The sequence below is a fragment of the Anser anser genome (assembly GCF_964211835.1).
Source record: "Anser anser genome assembly, chromosome: 8".
Taxonomy (NCBI): domain Eukaryota; kingdom Metazoa; phylum Chordata; class Aves; order Anseriformes; family Anatidae; genus Anser; species Anser anser.
In genome coordinates this window covers 22,205,928-22,229,108 of record NC_139728.1, presented here as the reverse complement: position 1 = coordinate 22,229,108, position 23,181 = coordinate 22,205,928, and the positions used below count along the sequence as shown (strand labels likewise).

Sequence of the window (23,181 nt, the reverse complement as noted above, 5' to 3'; positions counted from 1 at the left end):
ACCATTAAAAAGTCAGCATTTGCTGCCAGCTATCTGTGGTAACCTTGATATCTCCTGTTTGAACAGAAGGGATCTAGCAGTCTTTGCTGAATATAAAAGAGTGTTTAGCATTGCCTTTGTACGCAGGGTGTGAGAAAGTCCAAGGCTTTTTATTTATGCTGGTATATTACACCATATAATTGCATCCATCTTTTGATCTATGGTATGAATTAGTTCCATTGAAAACATGTTTTCTATTTTTAAATCGGTTGTCTTGAACTGAGCTCTTGAAACATTCTGCTTTTTGGTTTTGTTTTTGTTTTTAGATGTTCCATATTGTGCTGGGCTTAGTGTAATTGTTGACATGTTGGGTTTGAGTTCTTTCTCTGTGCAGCTTTTCTGTTTTATATACGAGTCTCTTGATGTTTTATGTTAGCGTTGCATGTAGCCAGACTGAGCATGCAAGTTATCTCACCTCGCAGTTCTGGAGCACGTGTCTGACGGTGCAGTGCTGTTACCCAGAGAGGCAGAGCTGAGACCTGGAGCTTGGAGCGATTCCTTACTTGGCCGAGCAGTGGGTGTTCAGCAGAGGCTCAGCTGGAAGCCCAGGGCTCCCACGGCGGTCAGCAGGGGCGGTGAAACGCCTCCGCAGAACTCACACTGTGGGTGGGATGAACTCACCTCCGCAGTAGCTCGTTTCTCTACGTCGATTAGAAGCTGAGTCTGAATTCCAAACTGAATGCGTAAATTGCAAATCTGAGGTTCAGCGGGGTTACTGAGGCCAGGGTGACTTCCCAGGACAGCATCACATTCTCCTCCTATTTTCTGTGGCTCTTGTGATGCCCACAAAAAGCGTGATGCCAGCGTGCTAGAGCTGCTGTCCCTAGCCCTGAGTAGTATTGCAGCATTTCCTTGCGTTCCCCAGCCCACAGTCATTTGCTCTTCCCTCCTGTTACACTTGCCTGGTATTTCCACGTGCTCTGCGTGGCAGCTACTGCAGAAGAGCCCTGCTCTGTGACGAGGGCTCCCCTGTGCCATGGAAGCAGCAAACAAAATAGCACCTATCGACCTCAACAGAGCTAGAAAATGACAGAAATTTCAAGCATTTGTTTCGTGCCCCATCCGTTAGATGGTCCTCCTTGACTTAGGACCCCTGCCTCGTCCTCCCCCCAGCTGGAACGAGCGCTGAGCGTGCTGTTTGTAAAGATGTGTGCGTGCGTTTTTCTTCCTTTGCAGTGGTTCTGCTCGGGGTGTGGACTTGCTGGGTTTTTTAATCACTTCATGTTGATTCTTATCGTGTGTTTGTATAATAGTTTGGGGTTGATGTAATCATTGTTACATGTATTTCATTAAGAGGTGTGCGTGTGTGTGTGTGTGTACTTAGGTGTTTGCATAATTCATGAAGTCAAGTATGTTCACATATCCCTTGTTAGCACAGGAGTGCATGCAGTAAGTGCCTACGTCTTTGTATCGGTGGCTCCTTGGGAAGGTGCCCTGTATTTATATGGTACGTATAGAAGTATATACTTTAAAAAAACCCACAAGTTCTACCATTTATTTTCTTTCTTCTACGCCCACCCTAAAAAAGTAAAGAAAAACACACGCTCCTGCTTGGGTTCTAGGATGGTTTATTTTTTCATTCAGCCATTAGTTTATTCGTTCAGGAGTTGTACACTGGAAAAAAAGTGCATCCATTAGACAGTGAGGGCTTTATTTATGAGGGTGGTGGTGTTTCAAAGGGGAGGCTGTCAAGTCCCAAAAGAGCCTTTCATGGTGTATTCTCAGCGTGCTTCTGAGGCCACTGCTCTGCTCATCAGGAGGAGAGGCAGAAATGTGGGCTTTACAGAGCAACTGTGTGTTTCACTGGTCCCTGCGCTCACTGACGTTTATTTACATATTGGGAGAGTAAATGGGTAGAACAGATGGCAACCAGACATTTGGTGGTTCTGTTCCCGTATGCTCCTCAGGGGGCTTGCATTCAGTTTTTGCAAAAAGCTTGTCCTATATAGCGAGGAGAAAAAAACCAGGAGCCTGTTCACGGCTATGAAAGGCTTGTTGGGATTTTGCTGTAGTGACAGATTCGAGCATTTAGTAACACGTGAAATAATTACAAGGTTTGTTTTACAAGTCCAGCTAATGGCTCCTTAAGATAAGTCCATCGGTGTGTCTGTCTCTTTTAGTATTATTGCTGTTTTCACCATTAGAGTGAATGCATTTAGATGCAAAGTCAGAGATCTATTCCTTCTACAAACTGAGTTTGAAAAGTGTAGGTCTCTTTATATGGGTCCTGGATACATCTTGGCTTTTTCTGCAAGTACTTTAACTCATTGGTGCTCGTGTAAAATTGAAATACCTGAACAATCTGCAGGCTTTTTCAGGGTATTTAATATGTATTTCTTCACTGTACAGTTTTGAAATGGAAGATTTACTTCCATACCAAGTTGATTTTTTTCTTCCTTTCTTTGTACACACTGGAATGTCGGTGCAGATCTGTTCCAGAGTGCGAGGCAGTTTGCATTAGTGGTTTGTTGTTTTTTTTTCCCAATGCGCACATGTTGTTTGTTTTAGAGAAGTGTTAATTAAAGCACTTCTCCTGGGCAAAACCATAATATAAAATACACATTTTGAAAATATGTTAAAAAGGGAGATGCAGCGTAGGTTTTGGACGTGTAAAATATCTTAACCTGCACATTGTTCCTTCCAGTAAAGCAACCAGGTGTTTCTCAGTAAAGTGGGGAGAAATCAGATGAAAACGGAAGAGCTTGACCTTTTGTGCAGCATGCCAGATCAACAGGTTAAATAGTTTGTGACATGGTGAATTCCGAGGACTTATTGGTAAACACGTGAAAGTGCCTAGCATTTGTAGCGGAACCTGACAAATACAGTGAATACCAGGCCTCGGTTATTTTTACCTGCATTGTGGAATCTCCTGATATTTGATTAAAATCTGTAAAGTGAACCTTTTTTGTAATAAAAGGTCAGTGCTGAGCTATTCCTTTTTCAACCAAGATGGCTTTCAAAGTAAAAGTAGATTTCTTGGTCCTCCACAAGAAAAGCAACTCAGATTTTACAAGTCTTTTTTAACGCCCTTTTTATTAAATAAAGTCTTAAAAAAAGACAAAACTAGGAAGCCATGTTCTCCTTTGCAAGGAGGTTTACCATAGTGAATGGTAGCACGGAATGTGAAAATGTTAAATGTCAAGAAAGAAACAGTCTTCTTGAGACATATCTAGAAGGCTGATTATTAACAAAAATACAGCTGAAACTTGCTAGTTATTTGTAGGCCGTGCAGCTGAGATATTATGTTAGGATTCATTTAAATGAAGATAATTAGCAAACTAGTAGATTCTTGGCAGTACGCTCCACAACCCACAGGAAATGCAGAAAATTGTTTCAAAGTGAGAGTTTTTAGCCAGACTGTATTGGTAGTGTGCATGGTTAATGAAGCTGATACGTCTCACTCGCTATGTGACCACATTTCTGTGATACGTGCAGCAGTTCCCGTATTTACTTTGTAAGGCACTTTGGAATCCTGTGAGATCAAAATTAAATAAAAGCCTGTTATTAAATAGAACCTAACTTCCTCTTTCTTTTTTTTTTTTTTTAATATGGGGTATTGCTGGTTTTAGGAAATGTATTTCTAAACTGAGCCCACCATCGTTGCGCAATTACTGAGTAAATCACATCCTAGATAGTCTTTGATTTTTTTTTTTCCCTGATAAAATAACATAGTTTAAATATCTTTTCCAGTGATTTGTAGTCAGATGCAAAGTCAGCTAAAAAGATTTCTTCAGAAGGATTTCTTTTCTACGTCGTTATATAACTAAAAGTAGCTATCGTAAATACTGCAGAATTTCATGGCGGTCTTGAAAGCCATGGCTTCTGTGTCCCAGTTCCTTCCATTAGGAGCAGATGATGGCAATTTAGATGATCACATATTCTTTATGACCCAGAGCTGAATAAGCATTAATCAAATAACTAATTCAGTAACAGCAGGACTCAAGAAATGTGAACTGGTAAAAGCCAGTAACTATTTCTGGCAGAGTATGGCAGGCCCCAAGTTTTTAAAAAAATAAAAATAAAAAAGAAGTTATGGGTATATTTATTGCTAAGTCATCAAATGTTAATCCATATGTGGTCATTTGTATTTCTGAAGGGTTTATTATTTTTTTTCTTTGACAGACTGATGTTTTAGTATTGAGCTGCGATCTGATCACGGATGTTGATTTATATAAAGTTGTGGATCTCTTCCGGACACATGATGCTACTCTGTCCATGTTGATGAAGAAAACTCATGAACCTGCAGAAGTGGTACCAGGACAGAAAGGGAAAAAAAAGCCAGGTATGTAGATGGGAATATTTATTTATTTATTTATAAACATTAGTGAAACCACTATCATGTGATATGTATATACACATCATATATGTATAATTATCTGTCAGAAAGTGAAAGAAAGAAAAAGGTACAGATACTCTGTTTTTCCTCAGATTCCCTGGTGGGGGTGTGACTTGCTTTTTTCCAGCTCAGAATTAAGTATTAGACTCGTGTAATCGTGCAGGCTCCGATCCAAAGCTCACAAGAGTTAAGGGAAAAGCTCCAGGTGACTGCAGTGAGTTTTGGATCAGTCCCTAAATTTTTGTTACATATGAACATTAAAACCGCTAGTTTTTTTCAAGGGCACTCAGCGTCAGTCAGATTGTAGCTGGGAATTTTACAATTGGCTGTCGGACCAGATTTAGATGGATAACAAATACTTCTAGAAATTCTTCCCTCTTGTGCTGCGTACTGAATTATCCTTCTGAGATCACATCCAGGAGCCTTTCAGTAGGCAAAACTCCCACTGATTTCAAGGATTTGGTTAGATGCTTATCTTGTCCTTCTTACTATAATATCTTAGTGCTTTGTGATCTTTAATGTATCTATTCTCACAACACTGCTGTAAGGCAGGGCAGAGCTATTATCCCCATTTTACTTCTATGCTAAAAGTACTAAACACCATACAGTTGCTCCCATACCATGCCTCTCATTTTATTTTAATGGTATCTGTTAAATTGCTGAGGCTTGATTATTGCCAGCGTAGTGGGTCCTGGTCCATGATTAAAGCTCAGAGGCATTACAGTAATACGAATAAGAAAGCATAGCTTCAAACTGTTTGAGAGGAGTGAAACGCAAGCCAACAGTTGGACTACGTGTGTGTCTCAAAGTGGAGGAAATGTGTTTTTAAAAGAAAGCTGCTTAGACAAAGATTTTCTGGAGCAAAGAATAAGGATAACAGGACCAAAAGCATTTTGCACTTAGACTTTTGTACAGCTCTAAACCTCCCTGTTTTTGAAAAGGCAATCCAAGCGATAATGGCACATAAAGCATTGTCAAGAGCATTACTATAGCCACGAAGATGAGCATTCAGAAGTTAGAGATGGATGGATCTATGGTTAAACATCATAGCATAGAACATAAGCTCTGAACACATACGGTGGGGGCAGTGAGGTACATGGGGACAAACAAGACCCTTTGAAGACTTAGCAAGTGTGTAAACACACCAGGTTGTGCATGCATTCTTAATTTGCTTGGGAGCAAATCCTTTTTCTGTGGTCCAGTGTTCTTCCACAAACAGCAAAAGAACCCTATTTCCACCAGTTTTCAGAACTCCTTTCTCCCCCCTTCCAGCCTGACTTGCAGAGTCCTCAATTTTATGCTTTTCTTGAGAGCTATGCACCCTTGAGAGCTTTTACTTTTAAATACTTAAAAAAAAAAATAAAGTTGCAGAACCACAGCAGATCAAGCTCTTCTTCCGGAATCAGTCGTGACAGCATGGCTGTGGAGCATTGTGGCTGGTGTGCCTTGCTTGTACCTCTTGGTGATACAGAAGACCTTAGATGTCACCTGCTGTTTGGTCAGTTCTAGGAGCTGAGCCATCAAAACAACCTTTCCTTAAGAATAAAACCTGCCAAACTTTTTGCAGCAAAAATAGAAGTCTTGAACAATTATGTGAAGCTGCAGTTTTTCAAAGATTTGTAGTGGAGCGAGATAGTAAAAAGTACACTCTTGAGACACGACTCTGCAGCCCTTACTGAATGCCATGTTTCTTCTCCAATGAACTGGAATACCAGAGCTTTTCAAGGGAAGGGCCACCTAACTGTTCAGGCTTAGGCTAGGCACTTTTTTTCTTTAGCCTTAGAAGCAGCTGAGCTGTTTTCTCTGAAGTTTTCCCAGTGTTGCTCTTAAGGCAGGCACCTAGCATTAGAAATTTCGTACCAGTTAAAATTTGAGAAAGCTTACGAGCAACTGAAGACAAGATGTTAACAAGGAGTGTGTCGGGCAGCTTTTCATAGCAGGTGGCACTGTTGGCTCCTTCTCTAATTCGTGGCACGTACATGGTTCTGTACGTACTTGCACTGTACTGTTGGAAGCGTTATTGTTAGGAAGTGGATCCTTAGTCCTGACGAGCCACTGAATATATCTGGGGCTTTATTTATTGTCTGTCTTTTCCTACAAATTCATTAGTTTTTGAGAAGGAACAGCACGACTTACCTCTCATGTCTCATAGTGTCTGACGTAAAGTCATTGCGTTTAGATTATTAAGCATTCAAGAACTGTGATATAAGGAGCAGTTTTTAAATTAGCATGAATTGCAGTATTAATCAGCCATGGATTCAAACCGATGATTTTCTGAAATGCTTGACGTAATTCAGTTGCAAGTTACAGGTGAAGTTCATTGGCTTCTGTACTTAGAGGATCAACTGGTGGTGATAATCATCTCGTTGGCTTTTTAAATTGGTTCATAAGAGGCATGGCAATAAAAAAAACACAGAGAGCTGGTGAATGGTACTAACCCAAATAAAGAAAGCGTGTCAGGAATTCAGGCACCCGGAATGGAGCCATGTGCTTAAAGGTGATGTGCAAGGGATTGGGGTGAGAAAGAGTGTTTGAACCTTTCTGTGTATAAAGAAAAGCAGAAAAGATGGGGATGGTGACTCTTCTGCTTGTTTTTCTTGTCTTGAAAGCAGCAGGCATGTCACCACTGGTATTCCCTGTGTTTGCCAGAAGACCTCTTGGTGGTCTCGCAGGCTGCATCGTGTGAATTCTCTCCCCTTAATTGAAAGGGTGGGGATACTGAATCTTTAACAAAGGTGTCTTTTTCCCAAGTGTCAATTAATTATGCTTGATTAAAAAGCATTTTAGAAAATCTGACTTAAAATTATTTCTTCTCCCTAGTGAGTTGCTCAACTCCCATTCTCTTGTGATGTGATTTCTTTAGGTCATCAAAGCTCTCAGAACTGATGGGATGTAATTTCTGGGGTAATTAATAAATTACAATAGCTGTGTCAAATCCTTATTTATCTATTATGAGGAGGCAAAATGCAACCTGTATTCCATTTTCATATGTTAAACCATTTTTTTAGTTAACATCACTGCAGGTTTAACACTTTTCTCATACTTTACTCACAGAGATTTAGAAAACTAGTTATGTGTTCATTCTTCCATTTGTCTTTCCTCACAGAATAATGCCAGTGTGATTTGTGTCTCTGGCTAATTGATTTTAATCATAATTTTTGTCTTTTTTTAAATTGCAATAATAAAGCTACTTATTGCCAATGCAGGGGGAAAACTTCCCCTCACCTGGCATCTGCTCCAGATCAAATGGTGCTCTCTAGCAAAGCGAGCTTTATCCTGATGGTACTTGATTTGTCAGCCTTACATGTTCAGGCCTATTTTTGTATTTCTTTGCTGTATGATTAATTTCTGAGAAGAGGGTTTGCCTGATCACTTGGATCAAAGCCTGCCAGTAGGAGAGCTTTGAACAGCTGTGTAGATTTGACTTTATTTTGATAGTGGCTATTGCTATGGTAACTCTGAAGGAATAAATATGAAGAAAATAAGGGACAGGGCTGAAGTGGGGAAAATGGGGTTGAAAATGCAGTTTGGCTGTGAAAAGATCTTAAAGAATTAACTACTTGTTGAACATGCTGTTATTTCTACGTGGTTAAAGGCTTAGAATATAGGAGATTTTAAATCTGCCAGTTTGCCCCAAAATAATAGTGTTTAGTGGGAGAAAAAGTTTTTTGTTTGTTTTGTTTTGTTAAAACTGCAGCATGGCATTCTTGTACAGCCTGTGTTCATGTAAAAAGCAGTGTGTGGGTGCCACCGGAGTTGTGTTACATACTAAGTGAGAGTAAGCTGCCACCACTGTATTCAGAAGGTGTAAAAACCTGTTCAAAAATAAATGATTTATATTTCAGTAGACCGAAGTCGCTGTTGATGTGCCGTCACTGATTGCAACAGATGGGAGTTGCCATAATAATATATGGGACTATTAAGTATTCACTTGCTTGGCAGTTTTATGAACAGATACTTGAAAGAAGTTAACCCACCCAGAAGCATCAGTGGTAGATGTCTCAGAATCTATACCTTCATGTTTGCGTGTGATGTAATATTTCTATTGCTATCTGTATTTGTCTGAAATGGGAGATCAGTTGCAAGGTAGTTATGTCTTAACTCTCTTAACTCTCCAGACCACCTGATTCTAATGTGGAGTGATTTACGATGAGGCAGAAGCAGTTGGATTTTGAAGAGCTCTCTGCTTGCAGTTGAGGGAGAGAGAGAGAAGGAAAGCACTCTTAGCATGGCTCAGGATGGACTGTTACATGCCGGGGCCTGTAGTTGGCACCTTCATAAAAAGGATGCAAAAAACTGCAGGGACAGTGTTTCAAATGTCATGATACATGTGTATCAGCTACCCGGACTGAAAAGCAGTCAATATATATTATGTAAAAAAAAATATAAAAAATAAGTAAACATTGTGGATTTTTTTCAGCTTTATTGCAAATTCATTGATTTACGGGGTCAGTCTGAAACCTGGTATTTTATATTTCAGGGCTTGGTGGTGGTCCCATTTGTCTTCCCAGCATACATCAAGACAGGGTTATATAATTCTATTTTATTTTTTATTTTTAACTTCAGTGGAGCAGCGTGACTTCATTGGAGTGGATGATACAGGAAAAAGATTGCTCTTCATGGCTAATGAAGCTGACCTGGATGAAGAACTTGTCATTAAAAGATCCATCCTTCAGAAGTAAGCTTATGAGTCCCTGTAATAGAAACTGAACTTGGAATGGGGGGGAAATAATGGTGGAGTAGGAGTGATGGTTAAAGACAGAGTAAGATACGAGGAGAAAAAAAAAACTTTAGGAATATTCATTTAGCCATATTTTATTACTTGTAACGACATTACTAGTTAATATGCTTGTCCAGTACCTCTATTGTAAAAAAAAAAATACCAGGAAAGAGAATGAATGGGTGAAAAGGTAACTCTCCATGAAATGAAACCAGTGTCAGTATAGTTCTGAATATCTGAATCTAAGCTGTATCCGAAGTGGTAGGCCTAGGTCCATAAATTAAACTTTAATCTCACTGTATCTGAGAAAGGCTGTTAGGATTTCATGACACTCTTCATGCATATGAGGCACAAAATCTCCTCTGTGTTTCCTGGCCCAAAAATATTAATTAGAAAAACTTTGTTATATCCACCATTAAATAGCACTGAGGATTTGGATGAATATATTAAATATGCCAGACATAGCTGAGCTTTCTGTGCAGCATAATTCATATCTGTTAGTAGAAGAATGAAGGATGGTTTGTTGTTCTGTGTGCTTTTCTGTAAAGTGACTTTAGTTTTCTAAGCTGCATATTGTCTGACATCTTCTGTGGAAACTCTGCTGGCTCCTTCAGAGACCAGCCTTTGTAGTCTGTCCCAGGCTGACAGTCAGGCTCTCCTCTCTGTGAGGTTAGACACCTGCGGGGCAGCCATCTGAGAGCTGGGGAATTCATCCATGTGGACCCTGTAAGTCAAGGATGAGGACATCTGGGGTCTGCTCCCAGATAATCCCTCTGTGAAAATGCCTCTGCTGTATGCTGTAGGCCATGTGAAATATCTGAGCTTTAACAATCCTCTGCTAGTTGTAATCTTTCCTTGAACATCCTGCTACCAGATGCGAGGGAGGTGCCGTATGCCTGCGGAAAGATGACTTGTCCTCTGCCAAAGTTGAAGGATTGCCCTAAATGATGGTGGCCAAAAGCGAGCCATGTTAACTGCTGTGATGGAAAGAGCCTGTCCCAGGGTGTCGCCACTGTCTCTCCTTTCTTTTTTTATTTTTTTCTTGGTTATGGCAGGGACTGAGCTGCAGGCATGCGTTCTGTCCATATGCAGCACTTACCAGCATAATATGGGAAGTACAGCACTGTTGCATTCTGTGGTTTTGAGCGAACAAAGGCTAATATGTCTATTTTGAGCTAAGGAGGAATATTTTATCTACTGTTAGTGATGGGCTTGTCTTTATGGCTCGCTCCTAGCAGTAGCGGGGAGCTCCGATCTAACAACTTAGAAATTGCTGTAACATATGTGAGCTTATTTGACCTCTGATTTTACAGGTTCATCTAACCAGAGGTTTCTCATTCCTGTTACCCTATAGCTAAATTAATCAGGCTTTATCCTGCAGGCCAAACTTTGCCTTCAGGAACACCTGTTCAGTTACGTTGTCTTCAGCAGACCTTCCTGAATGTAGCTGTTTGGGAACTGGTAAATGTAGTGTTGGTAATACACAGATGGGGCAAAATCTGTGTGTGTCTGTCTTAGCTTTGATAGCTGTGCATATGTAAATACAAAGCGTTAACTACCTTCCAAGTGAAGCCTACAGATAACAGTCTAGGAGCAGAAAGAGAGAAGATCTGGTAAGTTTGTTTATTTAAAAAAAAAAAAAAAGACATTTTCAAATATAGTCATGTACTGTAAACATTCTCAGGTGGAGTATGCAAGTAGCCAAGACCATGATTTTGTTTTGAAATTCAAAGGATAACACCTCAAACAGCCTGGCAGTTCGAAGTATCAGGCTGAAGCTTTGGGCCAGTATCTGCTTGGGTGAGCCTCTGATGTTGCTGTTCTCCGAAGCTGCCTGCTGTGGACGCTGGTGCGTGCTCTGTTTTACAGCTGCCATCTTGGAGAAGCTCTAAGGGAAGAAACATACTATATGGAAATTGTCAAATATTTTCATATGAGGCAGTTCCAGGGTAGCAACAACTGTGGGAGCTCTAGGAAGACAAAGTGTTGGCAGCTGATGAAGTTCTAACCACTGCGTTGTCTAGACCTGCTCAAGCCCCGACTTTCTCATGTGAGAAACAAAAGCAATGCTTAAAACTATCTTTGAAGTCTTTTTTTATACATCATAGTAAAGCAAGAAAAAAAGGAGCAAGCCCAATCTCGTTTTTCTTCGTGGATCACTTGAAGTGACTGACTTTCAGCTACCATGTTGGCTGTTTCTTGATCTCTGGACTTTGTTTTAATGAAATAGCAGGCGTTGTGGCAAGATGGGAGAATTTCCAGTACACTCATTTGTTCCTCTGCAAAATACAATAGACATCTTGAGGGTGTTGCTTTTGTTTGTCATGCTTTTAATGGTCCCTTTGAAGGGTTATGGTGGTCTTGTTACATGAACTCTAGAACTCTTTCAGTGCTTGGTTTGCTTTTCAGATCCTTTTCATTTTCTTTTTTTATTTTTTTCCCAACCCCTCCTGCTTTTTAAGGAGGGGGTGGAAGTGGGGACAGGGAGGGAGTGGTGGAGAGAGTGAGAAGAGGGAAGATGAGCTTTTCGTTAGAGCTAAGAATCTTGTTACTGGTAAAAAAAAAATCTAGATCCCGTATAGAAATGGTTCAAAGAACCTTTGGCTTCCCCTTCTCTCAGGAGGGAAGTTCTGTTGACAAAACATCCAAAGCTGTAGAATGCAAATTTAACTCCTTGAAGAAAAACCTTTTTCCTGACCTTTGCCTTTTTCCTATCATTGGATTTCACACTCTTCGTTTTCCTGCCATAAAAGAGCAGCTGGTGGGGAGGGACAGGGGAAAATACACATTCTCCTGAGTACCTGTTGAGTATTAAATGTTTGTTTGCTCTTGACTCAAGTATTTTTGTAATAATGAAAAGTGTTACAGAAAGAAACATTTTAATAGGATTTCTAAGTTCGTGGTGTACGTAGCTCTTTTTCTCAGCTTGGTTGGAATTTCTTTTCAGGACTTGTTGCTTTGATTTGTTTGTGGGTGGTTTTTTGTTGTTGTTTTTCTGTGAGTTGTGGATAGCTGCGTTGGTTTTGAGAAATACCTCTCCTTGATAGACCACAACAAGGAGTCTTGATTTTTCTCCTTTGATTACCAGAGCAAATCTGTCAAAAGCTTTTCGTTGTTTTTTTTTTTTTTTTTCCTTTCTGTGCTGTTAATCACGCGGGTGACAAGTCACACAGGTAGCATACTCCCTGGAGTAAACAAGCGCAAAACAGGATCAGATACATCCATTCAGTTATATTTTGGTGCCCATCAGGATGGGCTGGGAAATGAATTTATTGGTAGTGCCTAGAGAGACTAATGCTGCTGGGGAAAGGATTTTCAAGGAAATGGTTCCCTGTTTGGGTAATGAGAGCTTATAAAAAGCCATGAACAGCCTGTGCATGTCATTCACTCTGGCAAATAGCTGCAAGATGAGATACTAGAATGAAAGAAATACAGTTTGGGGAAGTTTCAGAGCCAGTTTAGTGCTCTTTGAAGAGGAAAAAAATAAATCTGTGCTCATCCCTGGAGCCTGGTTTTGCCAGTGACATCTCTCTGACTTAGGGCTTGGCAGCATGAAGGAGTGAGGAAATGATGAGAATTCCATAGCTGCCTTTTTTGTTTTCAGAGAGAGATGGGGCAAAGGTATTTGTTTTCAAAGCACAATTACAATGGACGGGGAACTTTTTGCTCCACCTCAGATATTTATGGTCATGCAAAGTGAGACAGTAAAAGACACCTGTTGGAGCAGGTCTAAATTTGGAGCATTTCCTTTCAAGATACTGTGGGCTGTGTAAGGGTGAGTTCAGTCTTCGTGGGTGTTCCATCTGCACAGACGCAGGTGCAGGGCTTCTCCCAGAGAATATGTTAATAAATCACCATGACAATTCCAGCTACTTATTACCTTATGTGCTTCAGACAGAAAGGAATACCTCATCTATAAATATATGTAGTACTAACGTTAGTAACCTTACAGAAACAATGCAGATCTGTTTTTAAGATGTTTTAATAAAAAGAGGAGGAGAGAGGGTAAGACGGGGGAGTCTTTTCTTTCCTTTCCCCTTGCATCATGAGAATAAAAATGACTGGTGTAGTGTAATTTTGAAAGTCCGCATTGCCAAGTGGGTAGGTAATGGGAGTTCAGAAATAGCTTTGATACACTTGATTTCCTTTCTGTTGCCTTGGGATATTGCCTTTTTTTCTGCCGATAATTTGTCTTAAATAAGTGGATCATATACAAACACTGCAGCTTCCTTAGCTTTTCTGTTCTCTGCCCCTGCTCTCCCTGGGAAATTGGCATCTCTGAAATACTCTGCTACTCCTATGGTGGCTCATTTGTTTTTTCTTATAAAATAGAGGTCCATGAGGAAGGATGGGGATGACATACATACAGGCAGATGCTCCAGTGGGTAAAGCATCCTGCACTAGATCATGGGCAAGATGTCCTCTTTTAGGGTTACCCCCTCCACCTTGCCCCCAGCTGGATGTATGGCTGAGTACTTTGTCAGTCACATGTATCAAAATGAGTTGGATTACTTCTCATAGATAAACAGCAAGACTTTCATAACTTGGTTATTTTTTCCTTGTGCTTTAGTGAGTGGTTCCCCAAGCAAAACCGCTGGCAGATCAGAAAGGAGGGGTTTGATAACCCAGCTCGGTAGGGGGAACCCTGAGGAGCAGCTCAGGACAGACCAGGGAGCAATAACTTCTAGCTGGGCTCAGCTGTCTAGAGGATTAATACATATATGTTAGCTTTGTGTTGCTCCCATGTGGGGAATAATGATAGTTTTAGTATTAGCAAACTTTTGTCACTAAGTTTTCTTTGTATTCAAGTGATTTTTTGAGGAATATTGTGGAAAGATGTTGGATGTTTCTTTTCTCTGAAACGTGGCTTTTTGAAAAATGATGTGTAGAACTTCATGGTTTTGCTGCTAGTCCAGGTCTTTCCTTGCAGTTATTTCAGATCTGCTCTTTTCATAAATAAAAATAAAATTTTCTGACTAGCATCCAGAAAATAAATCAGGTTCATTTTTGGCTCCTCCAACACAAAACCAGGAATTGTATGTGTAGATTTAGGTAATAATCCTCTTGCAGATGCACAAGCCAGAGAAGAATCTGGTTCGCCTTCCCAGAACTGAATTAGTTTCACAGTACTAGTAGGAATTTAAAAAGTTGTAAAAAGTTATTTTAGCCAGTAAAGCAAGCGGATCTGACTCTGAATCAAAACAGGGAAACTAGGTCTATTGAATAAGAGGGTGTGATTTTTATACACTAACTTCTCAGACTATAACCACACTCTAAAAATCTTGGTGTAGCTTTAATCATATTTCTTTACGGAAGAGGACTTTGCTAAATGCTTCAGAAAAGATATTGGCCTGTGAGTTTTTGAGGCGTGAGTAGGGAATAGATGCTCATAAGATGCCTTTGGAGGTCTTACCTGTTTAGAAGTTTCTAAGTTCCCTAGGAGTAACTGCTGTAGCCTAAGAGGCATTCATTTTCTTAGAAAGTTTGCATTTTTGTTATGAATTTAAGCCCTGCTCTGCTTTTTCTGTAAATATGTTGGGGATGAGCGTAGCCTTCAACTTCAGAAACTGAGTATTTTTAAATGATTCATTGTTTAGAAGACAGATTTAGCCAAATATAAGGAAGACGTTAATTTGGTGCTTTTATATGTTGTGCTTGTACAACAAACATGAATGCGCTATCAAAGCAGTTCATGAGACGTTGGACATTATATTTTAAAGAGCTGCTATTACTTATTTTAATACTGTTTCTTCCACTGTATTTTATTATGTTTTGCTCCTGCCATATTATTTTATTGATTCAGTGAGAGGTTGGAAAGAATGTACAACGTGTTCATGTCCTGTTTATAAAAGAAAGGTCGTGCCATGTCTTGACAGCTTCTACAGGTAAGAGGTCGTGAATCTTGGAATCTGGAAATATTAGCAAGGACTTCAATTAAATTTAGCTATAGAAAGATTTATTGACAATTGATTTTATTTTACTGCGAGATCCTTGCCAGCATTATGGTAAGCATAAGACTAAAAGCAGAAAGTTTGAGGCTCAGCATTTGGTTTCTAATTGCAGCACACGTTTACTGACGTTGATTGTCATTAGTCCCTTGTCTGATGCTGTAGTCTCAGATTGGCATTTAGTCCATGACTTGGTTTTACTTTTTGAAGGTTTCAAAGTAGGAAGAGATGACTGTTGTTTGGATGCTGTAGAGCACATGTGACGTGGTAAATGTAGTGCTCTGAATGAGTCACCGGGTTGGATAATACTGAAGCTGAATCGCATTGTTAGTCTAAAAGAAGGTTGGCTCTTGAAAAGATGTCAAATGTCCCGTTCATTTTTTAAAAAGATGTCTCAATATTTTAATACAGCTGCCACAATGCAACTTTTATCAATGCATTGAGTTCACTTCACAAAGCAGGCAGGAAACTTAGCCATCACTGGTTGTTTCTATGACATATTTACCCACATTGATCTAGATGTAACTTGTACGATGTGAAAGTTCCTCTGAATGGTGCAGTTAGGGGAGAGGCACAGAATGATCAGTGTTTTGCTCTCAACATGTGTTTTCAGCCATTGGGTGTATTTGGAGAGGTATTGTGTAGCTGCCTGTTGAAATCTTAGGGGTTCACCTTATGTCCAGCACCCCCAGAACGACCGGTAAGCAACAGAGGGGCACAGACTCCTCATTGTGTGGTTGGGATGGCACAGAGGAAAAAAGCCAAAGGTCAGAGGAGTTATCCCTACTTGTATGAGTGCTGTCAGGCTCTCCCCTACCACATGTCAGCCATGTGTTCCTCATCAGCGGGATGTGGAACTCCATGACGCAGAGCAGACTGGAATGCGGAGTTAGTTAACACCCGCCGTTGGGGAATTTATCAGCCAATGTGGAATACAGGGGGGAGGAAACAGCCTAGTTTAAAGCAAAGTAAGGGTGAAATGAGGCATGCGACTGTTCCTCTTCGGTTAAAAGGTCTGATTCTGCTTGGGGCTGAGGTCCTGATTCCTGAGCTCAACTGAAGCTTACTGTTGCGGTTTGCCTACCATTCTGCATTTCTGTTTTCTTGGGTTTTAATCCTTTAAATTGTCATGCTTAGCAGAAGTTTTCTGCAGTGTTCTGGAGGCAAACACCCTTGGGAATTTTGTAAGGAACTATTCATCTAGCTCACGCTAAGAAACCCAGACTTTGAAGAGCCTTTTCTTCATCATGGATGCTGAGATCCCAAACTTGCAAGGATACCTAAAAGTGATATAGTCTCTCCATGAACATTAGCTACACTCAGTATCAATTGAATTGTAGTTGTCTAATTTTTTTAACACTGGTCTACTACACTTACTTCCTGGCTACTGTGAACTCTAACCTGGATGATTTATTGTAATGTTTAGCACTGCTAAGGATATTGTTGAAGTCATAATGAAAAGAGTCAGAACATACAACTAGCTGGTTGAAGGTATGTGTGCCCAGGATCCCTTACTGGGTTCGCATTCGGCTTTACTCGCAGCAAATATATATCTTTCAAAATGTTTCCATTCATTCAGAATACAATGCTGAATTCCCTCTTGAATAGCTGTTGTGTGGTTCTCCCCAAACAGCATTGTGCTGGCAGTTTCTGGAATTACACAGGAAATGAAGAGCATAGCAAACTTTCCTTTCTCTTGCTAAGACAAGCTCCCCGGGAGTTCTTCCAGTAGATCGAGTAAATAGCAGAGATCTATTCCTAAGGGCACCATGTCCTCTACAGTTCTGCTTTGAGAAATCCTAATTTTCTCTGGCTTTAAATCCTTCCTTTCTCTTCAACAAATTTATTGCACCATTTCTCCAGCTAAAGAAGATTAGATTGAGATTCCTTTTACAAGCAGTAAAACTTCTTAGCCAGTTGCCTTAGAGATTTCTTGTAAGACTTTCTCCTTCCCCAATCACCAAATGTGCAGTGCCCTTGTAGGAATTAAGAGAAAATGCCCACTGGACCTTGGTATGCAAGTTGTCAATGCAGAACGCTATACCTAGCACAATTACACATTTGAAGTATAACTTGCATGTACCTGCATACCTGTGTATTGGCCAGCAATAGGTGTTGGTATTGCTTTGGTTGATCATTTTGTATTCCTTTAACCTTTAAAAAATAAAAGGGGGGGAGGGGGAGCGGACAGTGCTGAGGAGCATTCATAATTCAGATTAGTGGAAGCTCAAGATTTGGAAAAACCTTACTCAGTCAAAACGTACGGATTTTAAAATGGAATAATTTAAGGCGTTCAGACAAAAATTTTGGCTGATGGACTTTAATTAAACTCCAAAGGTTGGAAGCAAACCAGTAAGAAAGCAAGGGAAATTCAAGTTAAAGCTGAACTTCTAGTTTTTCTGCATATAAATTCTCCAGCAGCTGGTGATATTTGCAAGAGCTCAAGAGACTGTCTTTCAGTATTCCCTTTGATTTTTCTTTGCTTTATTATTCCCAAACTGTAGCATTAAATATCATTTCAGAGGCCATGCTTGTCCCGAACGTCTCTCTGTTCCATCTCTATGGTACATGTTTTCACACATGTATGCATATATGTGTAATATATAGCTTTGTTCACTACTGCATTGGTACAGCATTTACAGAACTAGGTGTGTTGTTTTTTTTTTTCCCAAATGAGCTACAGCGTTGCTGAAAATACCTCTGAAATTCCCACTTCTGTGACTTTGAGCCTTCGCCAGGTAGAATAGTAATAACAGAATCACGGCCAGCAGTGCCATAAATTTCAGCTGAAGTATCGGGTAAGAAGGCTGATTTCTGTTTGTACTGTTGTTAGAGATATTTATGCAGGGCAGGTCTTTCAGCAAGTGTGATTATTTTCAGAGAGGCCCTCTCTCCATTCTTGCATTAGAATGTTCTGGGGATGTGTGCGGGGAATGGCACCTGAACAACAGCAGTCAGACAGAAGGAATAAAATCCCTTGAGAATGAGCCTTCTCTTTATGGCTATTTTTCACTTCTAAGGCCACTCGAAAAATATTGTTCTTCAGGTAGATCCCTTTCTGAGATCCCTGTGTTAGCGTTTGGGTGCCTGCCATTTTCCCAGAGCAAGAAGCTACTGAAGACTTAAGCTTTTCAAGTAGGAAAGTATGCGCGCACACATTTTGCAGCACCAGACGCTATTGAAAGAATAATGGACCCTTCCCACATTCAACTCCATTCTTCATGTGCTCACTCCCAGACCTCTGGAGCCACTGTGCTAGCAAATGATTACATTCTGCTTCTCTTCCGTAACTCTTCCTAAACAAAATGTTAATTGAGACGTTGATTTATACAATTTAGACTCCTTTGTTAAGTCAGTGTAGCTAAAGGTAGCCTCTAGTTATTGAGGGAATGGATCACTGAGCCAAATTAATGCTTGCTGGTATGTTTTTCTATATCTTATCATTTGGGAAAATAGTATATGTGTAAGGTTTAAGGAATATGCCTCCTGCATCTGTTGGTTTTAGATGTATGCCATGGTAGGGTAGCTCTAGAGTGCAGGATTGTGTGTGTGTTCTGGTTTGTATTGTCAGGTGAAGGAAGCAATCTGAAAAATAAAAATAAAATCATCATAATGAAAAAAAACTACAGCATTTTTTTTGCTGAAGTCAAAAAAAAAAAAAAGGTTTGTATAAAACCATGAAAATAACCAACCTTTATGTTCACAGCGGTAGAGTTCTCTTGTTCTTTAGGTGATTTGGTACTGGAAAAGGTAAAAATTAACACGTGAATTGTGACCTGTTTGCATTAAGAATGCCTTGTAAATAATGTACAAAGAGATCTCACTTCTCTACAGGGCTTTATGGCCTTGAGAAGTCCACTCTAATGTTTCTCTCTCATAATTTCTTCGCTTTTTCAAATGAGCACAGTATTACTTTTCCTGCCTCATAGGAGCATAACTCATGAATGTTTATGTCAGTACTGTAAATGTGAAATGCTGCTCTGAGCGCAGAGTGTTAGCTGCTGTCTTTCCTGCATTTCGAATCAGAGCACTACTTGTTGAAACAATCTGCAGGAAGCAGCTGATGTAACATACATACAGCATGAGCTACGGGTCATGTTTATACCTTGCTTTTCAGTTTCAGCCACTCACATTGCTGCCTGTGTCAGACCCCAGGAATATTTAAATGTATCATTGTGTACAATAGTACTCATTCTCCAGCTTTTCATAGAAAAGCATTGGACATATGGTGAAAATTGAAATATGTTTTGTCTCAAATCAACAAGCCACTACTCCTGAGTGCACGGTATGGACTTTTTAGATAGGTGGTTCCTTGCGTACACGTGCTCTGGTTTTATGAATACCAGCTCGAGTCTGGCACAGCTTGGAGTGGTGCACCTGAGTTAACACGCGGCTGTAGTGCTGCCAGGGCCAGCCGGGGCTGGCAGCGTGTAGCTGTGCCTGTAGCGCGGCCCCTGAGCTAGCGAGTCCTCCTGGGGCTCAGAGCATGCCGAGGAGGTTCCGGAGGACACGGTGGGAGCCAGCTTTGGAGCAGAAGCAGTAGTAGCCCCTAGGCTTTCTCAGCTCCATGTCTCTCTGGATAGAGGAGAAAAGGTGATGCTTATGTTTCTTAATCCTTGCATTCGTTTTGCTGATGACCGCTTCCAGTTTGGCCATGTGATGATGATTATTCTGAGAAAATAATTGAGTTTTTGTTACATTCATGTGCAGCTTTGGTCATCACTTTCAAGTTCCACCAAAATGCAAATATCAAACCATTTCATCTTTTACAGCTCATCAAATAGCTTGCTTCCTACAGTAGGAAAGTAATTCTCTGTGGAAGGCTACCACTCCAGAGACTAACCGCTTTCATTTCCTCTGAATGTTTTTAAAGCATGCCAACAATTTCCGATGGGTGATCTGCTTCAAAAAAGTCTTTCAGGGTGATTTGGACATCCATATGTGACCTGCTTGTCTACTTTTTAGTGAATGTTTTATGCATGATGAGTTAATACTTTCTGAATCATGGATTGTGGTAATAAACAGTGATACTGCTCTGCTAAATACCTCAAAGATTTTGTTCATAAACAAAGATCTAGGATGTGAGGAAGCAATCCCAAGTTGTGCCAGGGGAGGTTTAGATTGGATATTAGGAAGAATTTCTTCAAGGAGGGGATGGTCAAGCATTGGAACGGGCTGCCCAGGGATGTGATGGAGTCCCCATCCCTGGAGGTATTTCAGAGATGTGTGGATGTGGCACTGAGGGACGTGCTTTAGTGGTGGGACTCGGCAGGTCAGGTTGATGGTTGGACTTCATGATCTTGAAGGTCTTTCCCAACATAAACAACTGTGTTTCTAATGAACGTGTAAGTCAAGAATACAACGAACAGCAGAAGTGCCAAACACCAGGGCTGAAGCGCAGGTGAGTTACTTGCTGCAAAAAAAGTTTTGTCATTTGACCTGTTTCTTCATTTTTGTGTTTTGAAGTCATGAAAGATTGTTTCACCGTCTTGAAGGCAATGGGTAGCTCCTGATGCCAGGATATTAATTTGTGCTGATTTCAGCGACAAGAACTGGCTGTAAGATTTGCTTCAAGTCTCAATGCCAATATCCAGAGTCTTAGGCTACTGCAGTTTCCTCAGGTTTCTAGGTAAGCTGACACGTAGCTGGTGAGTGAGTGTTTGTTTTTGGTCACTGCCTGCAAAGTTACTGGATGGTGAAGAGGTAAAATCTGAATAGAGCTGTTCAGGGTAAAAGCGGTTGCAATGAATGGAGTTATGGGAAGGCGTCCTGTACGTTAGGGGGTTGAGACCACAAGTAAATGTGTGCTGTGCGTGTCAGGGACTTGAGGACAATTGCAGTGCGCGCAGGTGAAAGATATTGGGGCCATATCTTCGGAAAGGTTGAGCTGATTTCTAAGAGTAACTTTACTCGTCAACATAGTTGATCCCTGCTTGCTGCGGGCCAGCTACAGTGCGGTTATGGAGAATAAGATGAAGTTACTGAGAGGAGAGAAATTATGGAGCCTCCAAAACATTCATTGCATATAGCCAATGACTTCAGCATTGTCTACAAAAGTAGGTATCTTCTTATTTACACTTACAGCTGATATTTATTCCCCACGTTCTGGAATGTTTTGGCTTTTAAATCCAATGGGAGGAAGGAGTGCCAGAGATAATTTGTGCTGATGTGGATCAAAATACAGTGAAAAAAAGTGGAGAAGAACCCATTATTTAGAAGTCCTGTACATTACCTTAAGCAAAAACATCCCCTTCACTGCCACCGTTAGTCTTGAAGAGAATCCTGTGTTCATATCTCTGAGGATCTGATTTCGTCCGACAGTTGGATAGTTGAGAAAGACCCAAAATTGAGGTTAGGAGTTCCAAAAGCAAGAAGCAAGTGTTCTTCTGTTACTTGATCATTTTGTGCTGACTTGCGAAGCTGAGATTTTCACCAGAGTACGTTTTGTATGATTTCTGAGTGTCTTTTATTAATGCAGTTATTTCATTGCTGAATGACAGCGGGTTTTTAAGCACTGCTATTGCTTCTAGCAGCACTTTGAAAGGAGAGGTGATTCTCCTCGCCAGAAATAGAACGGTTGTACTGTATGGTTTGTACTTCCAGAAATTCCTTCAGGGCTTCAGTTTGTATTTGATTTTTGGCTGGTTTGCAAGATTATATGATCCAATCGATCCAGTCATATTTTTAATTGAAAGCATACATAGCTTGTATAAACTAAATAGCATCATTTGCATGTAAGGAAGAGCCCATGAGAGTGTGTTTGAAAGTTCTTATCTGCACCTGGGCATAGAAAAAGTTTAGCAAGTGGTTTTGTGTGTATCCGTTGTATATTTATTTCTTTATTTTTTTTTTTATCGATGTACGTCAGAGGTCTAAATACAAATAAAGTGTGCTATGCAGGCTAATTAAATCAATGCCGCTGTGGAAGAATTTTGTTTCTGGAATTGCTCTTGTAAATCTGAGATATAAACAAAAACCTAGTTACTTTTATATCGTTTTCCTCTGCCTCATGTACGTGATTTTGGAAGTTGGAGAGTTATATGTTTATGCCTGTTTTTATAGTGGAATATTTGTGTGGCTGAATTTTTATTGAAGCATAATTCCTGGTTTCCTTAAAGTTGAGCAAGACTACTGTACGGTGGGAACATACGTTAATTTGCGTCACTGTGCAAGGCTGTTCATTTCGAAGCTGTTAAGGCAGCGAATTGTTCTCTGGTGTTTCTTCATGAAAAATTGTTTGCCACTTTTGTAGAAATTGCGGCTTCAGCCAGTGAAAGTAAATTGGAAGCTTTTCCTGAGAGAAGGATGCACAAAGAGCAGCATGTAGGCCATGGGATCTTCCTGTCCCTCCTTCTCCTGCCCTGCCTGTGGGTGATGCAGGTACCCATTCGTTTTCTTCTGTTGCATTCCACCTGCATGCCTGAGCAGTCTCCAGAGGCTGTGGTTAAGCTGAAGTTGATTTTAGTTTGTTCTTTTTTAGAGGGTTTGCAGCATCCTTGTAGACTGAACTCATTGTGCTAGTTCCTTTAAAATCTGGAATGCAAAGATAGTAAGAGTTTAGAATGTAAATGGACCGTACGATTATGGGTATCATCCTTGCCTTGCTTTAAATGTGAAATTCTGGCTTTTTGATATCAATCTGTATTCTAATTAATTCCAAGATACTCATGAAATCTACCATTTGCAAGGAGTTTATCTTGGTGTGAATAATCAGACCCACTACTGCTGACGTGCAAAAGCTCCCTTTTATTTCTAATAGCAAAATACTTTGAGAGCAGAGCCCAGAGGTTCAGATTTGAAGTAAGCATAACACTAGTCCTTTAAAGCTTCCTCTTCGTTTTGGTTCTGCTTACTGCTTCTTACCTCTCTGATTTTTTTTTAATACTGTTCTCTGCGAAAGCAACCTTTGTAGACTTGGCCCTTTTTTCATATTGCTAATGCAGTCTAGAGGCTCAGCACAGGTCTTTACAGTTAAACCTTGTTTCTAATACATTTTTTCCTTACAAACTAAGGGCAGGACTGTACATGAAATCTCTGTTATTGTATTTGTGCTTTGTACTCATGTACTTGTTGACTGTTTTACAAGCCAGTAACGTAGTAGCCACAGGCTAGGAAGCTTGCCCAGAAATCTGGCATAT

General features: G+C 40.3%; 1 protein-coding gene across 2 annotated transcripts in view; it reads left to right on the top strand.

Annotated features, from left to right (window-relative positions):
- EIF2B3 (eukaryotic translation initiation factor 2B subunit gamma) overlaps positions 1–23,181 on the top strand; it is a 97,917-nt gene that overhangs the window by 16,434 nt on the left and 58,302 nt on the right. For both annotated transcript variants that reach the window (XM_083846902.1, XM_083846903.1), the window contains exons 4-5: positions 4,162–4,321; positions 8,942–9,053. In XM_083846902.1, coding sequence (XP_083703028.1) covers positions 4,162–4,321; positions 8,942–9,053 — 272 coding nt within the window. The remainder of the gene's footprint in view (positions 1–4,161; positions 4,322–8,941; positions 9,054–23,181) is intronic.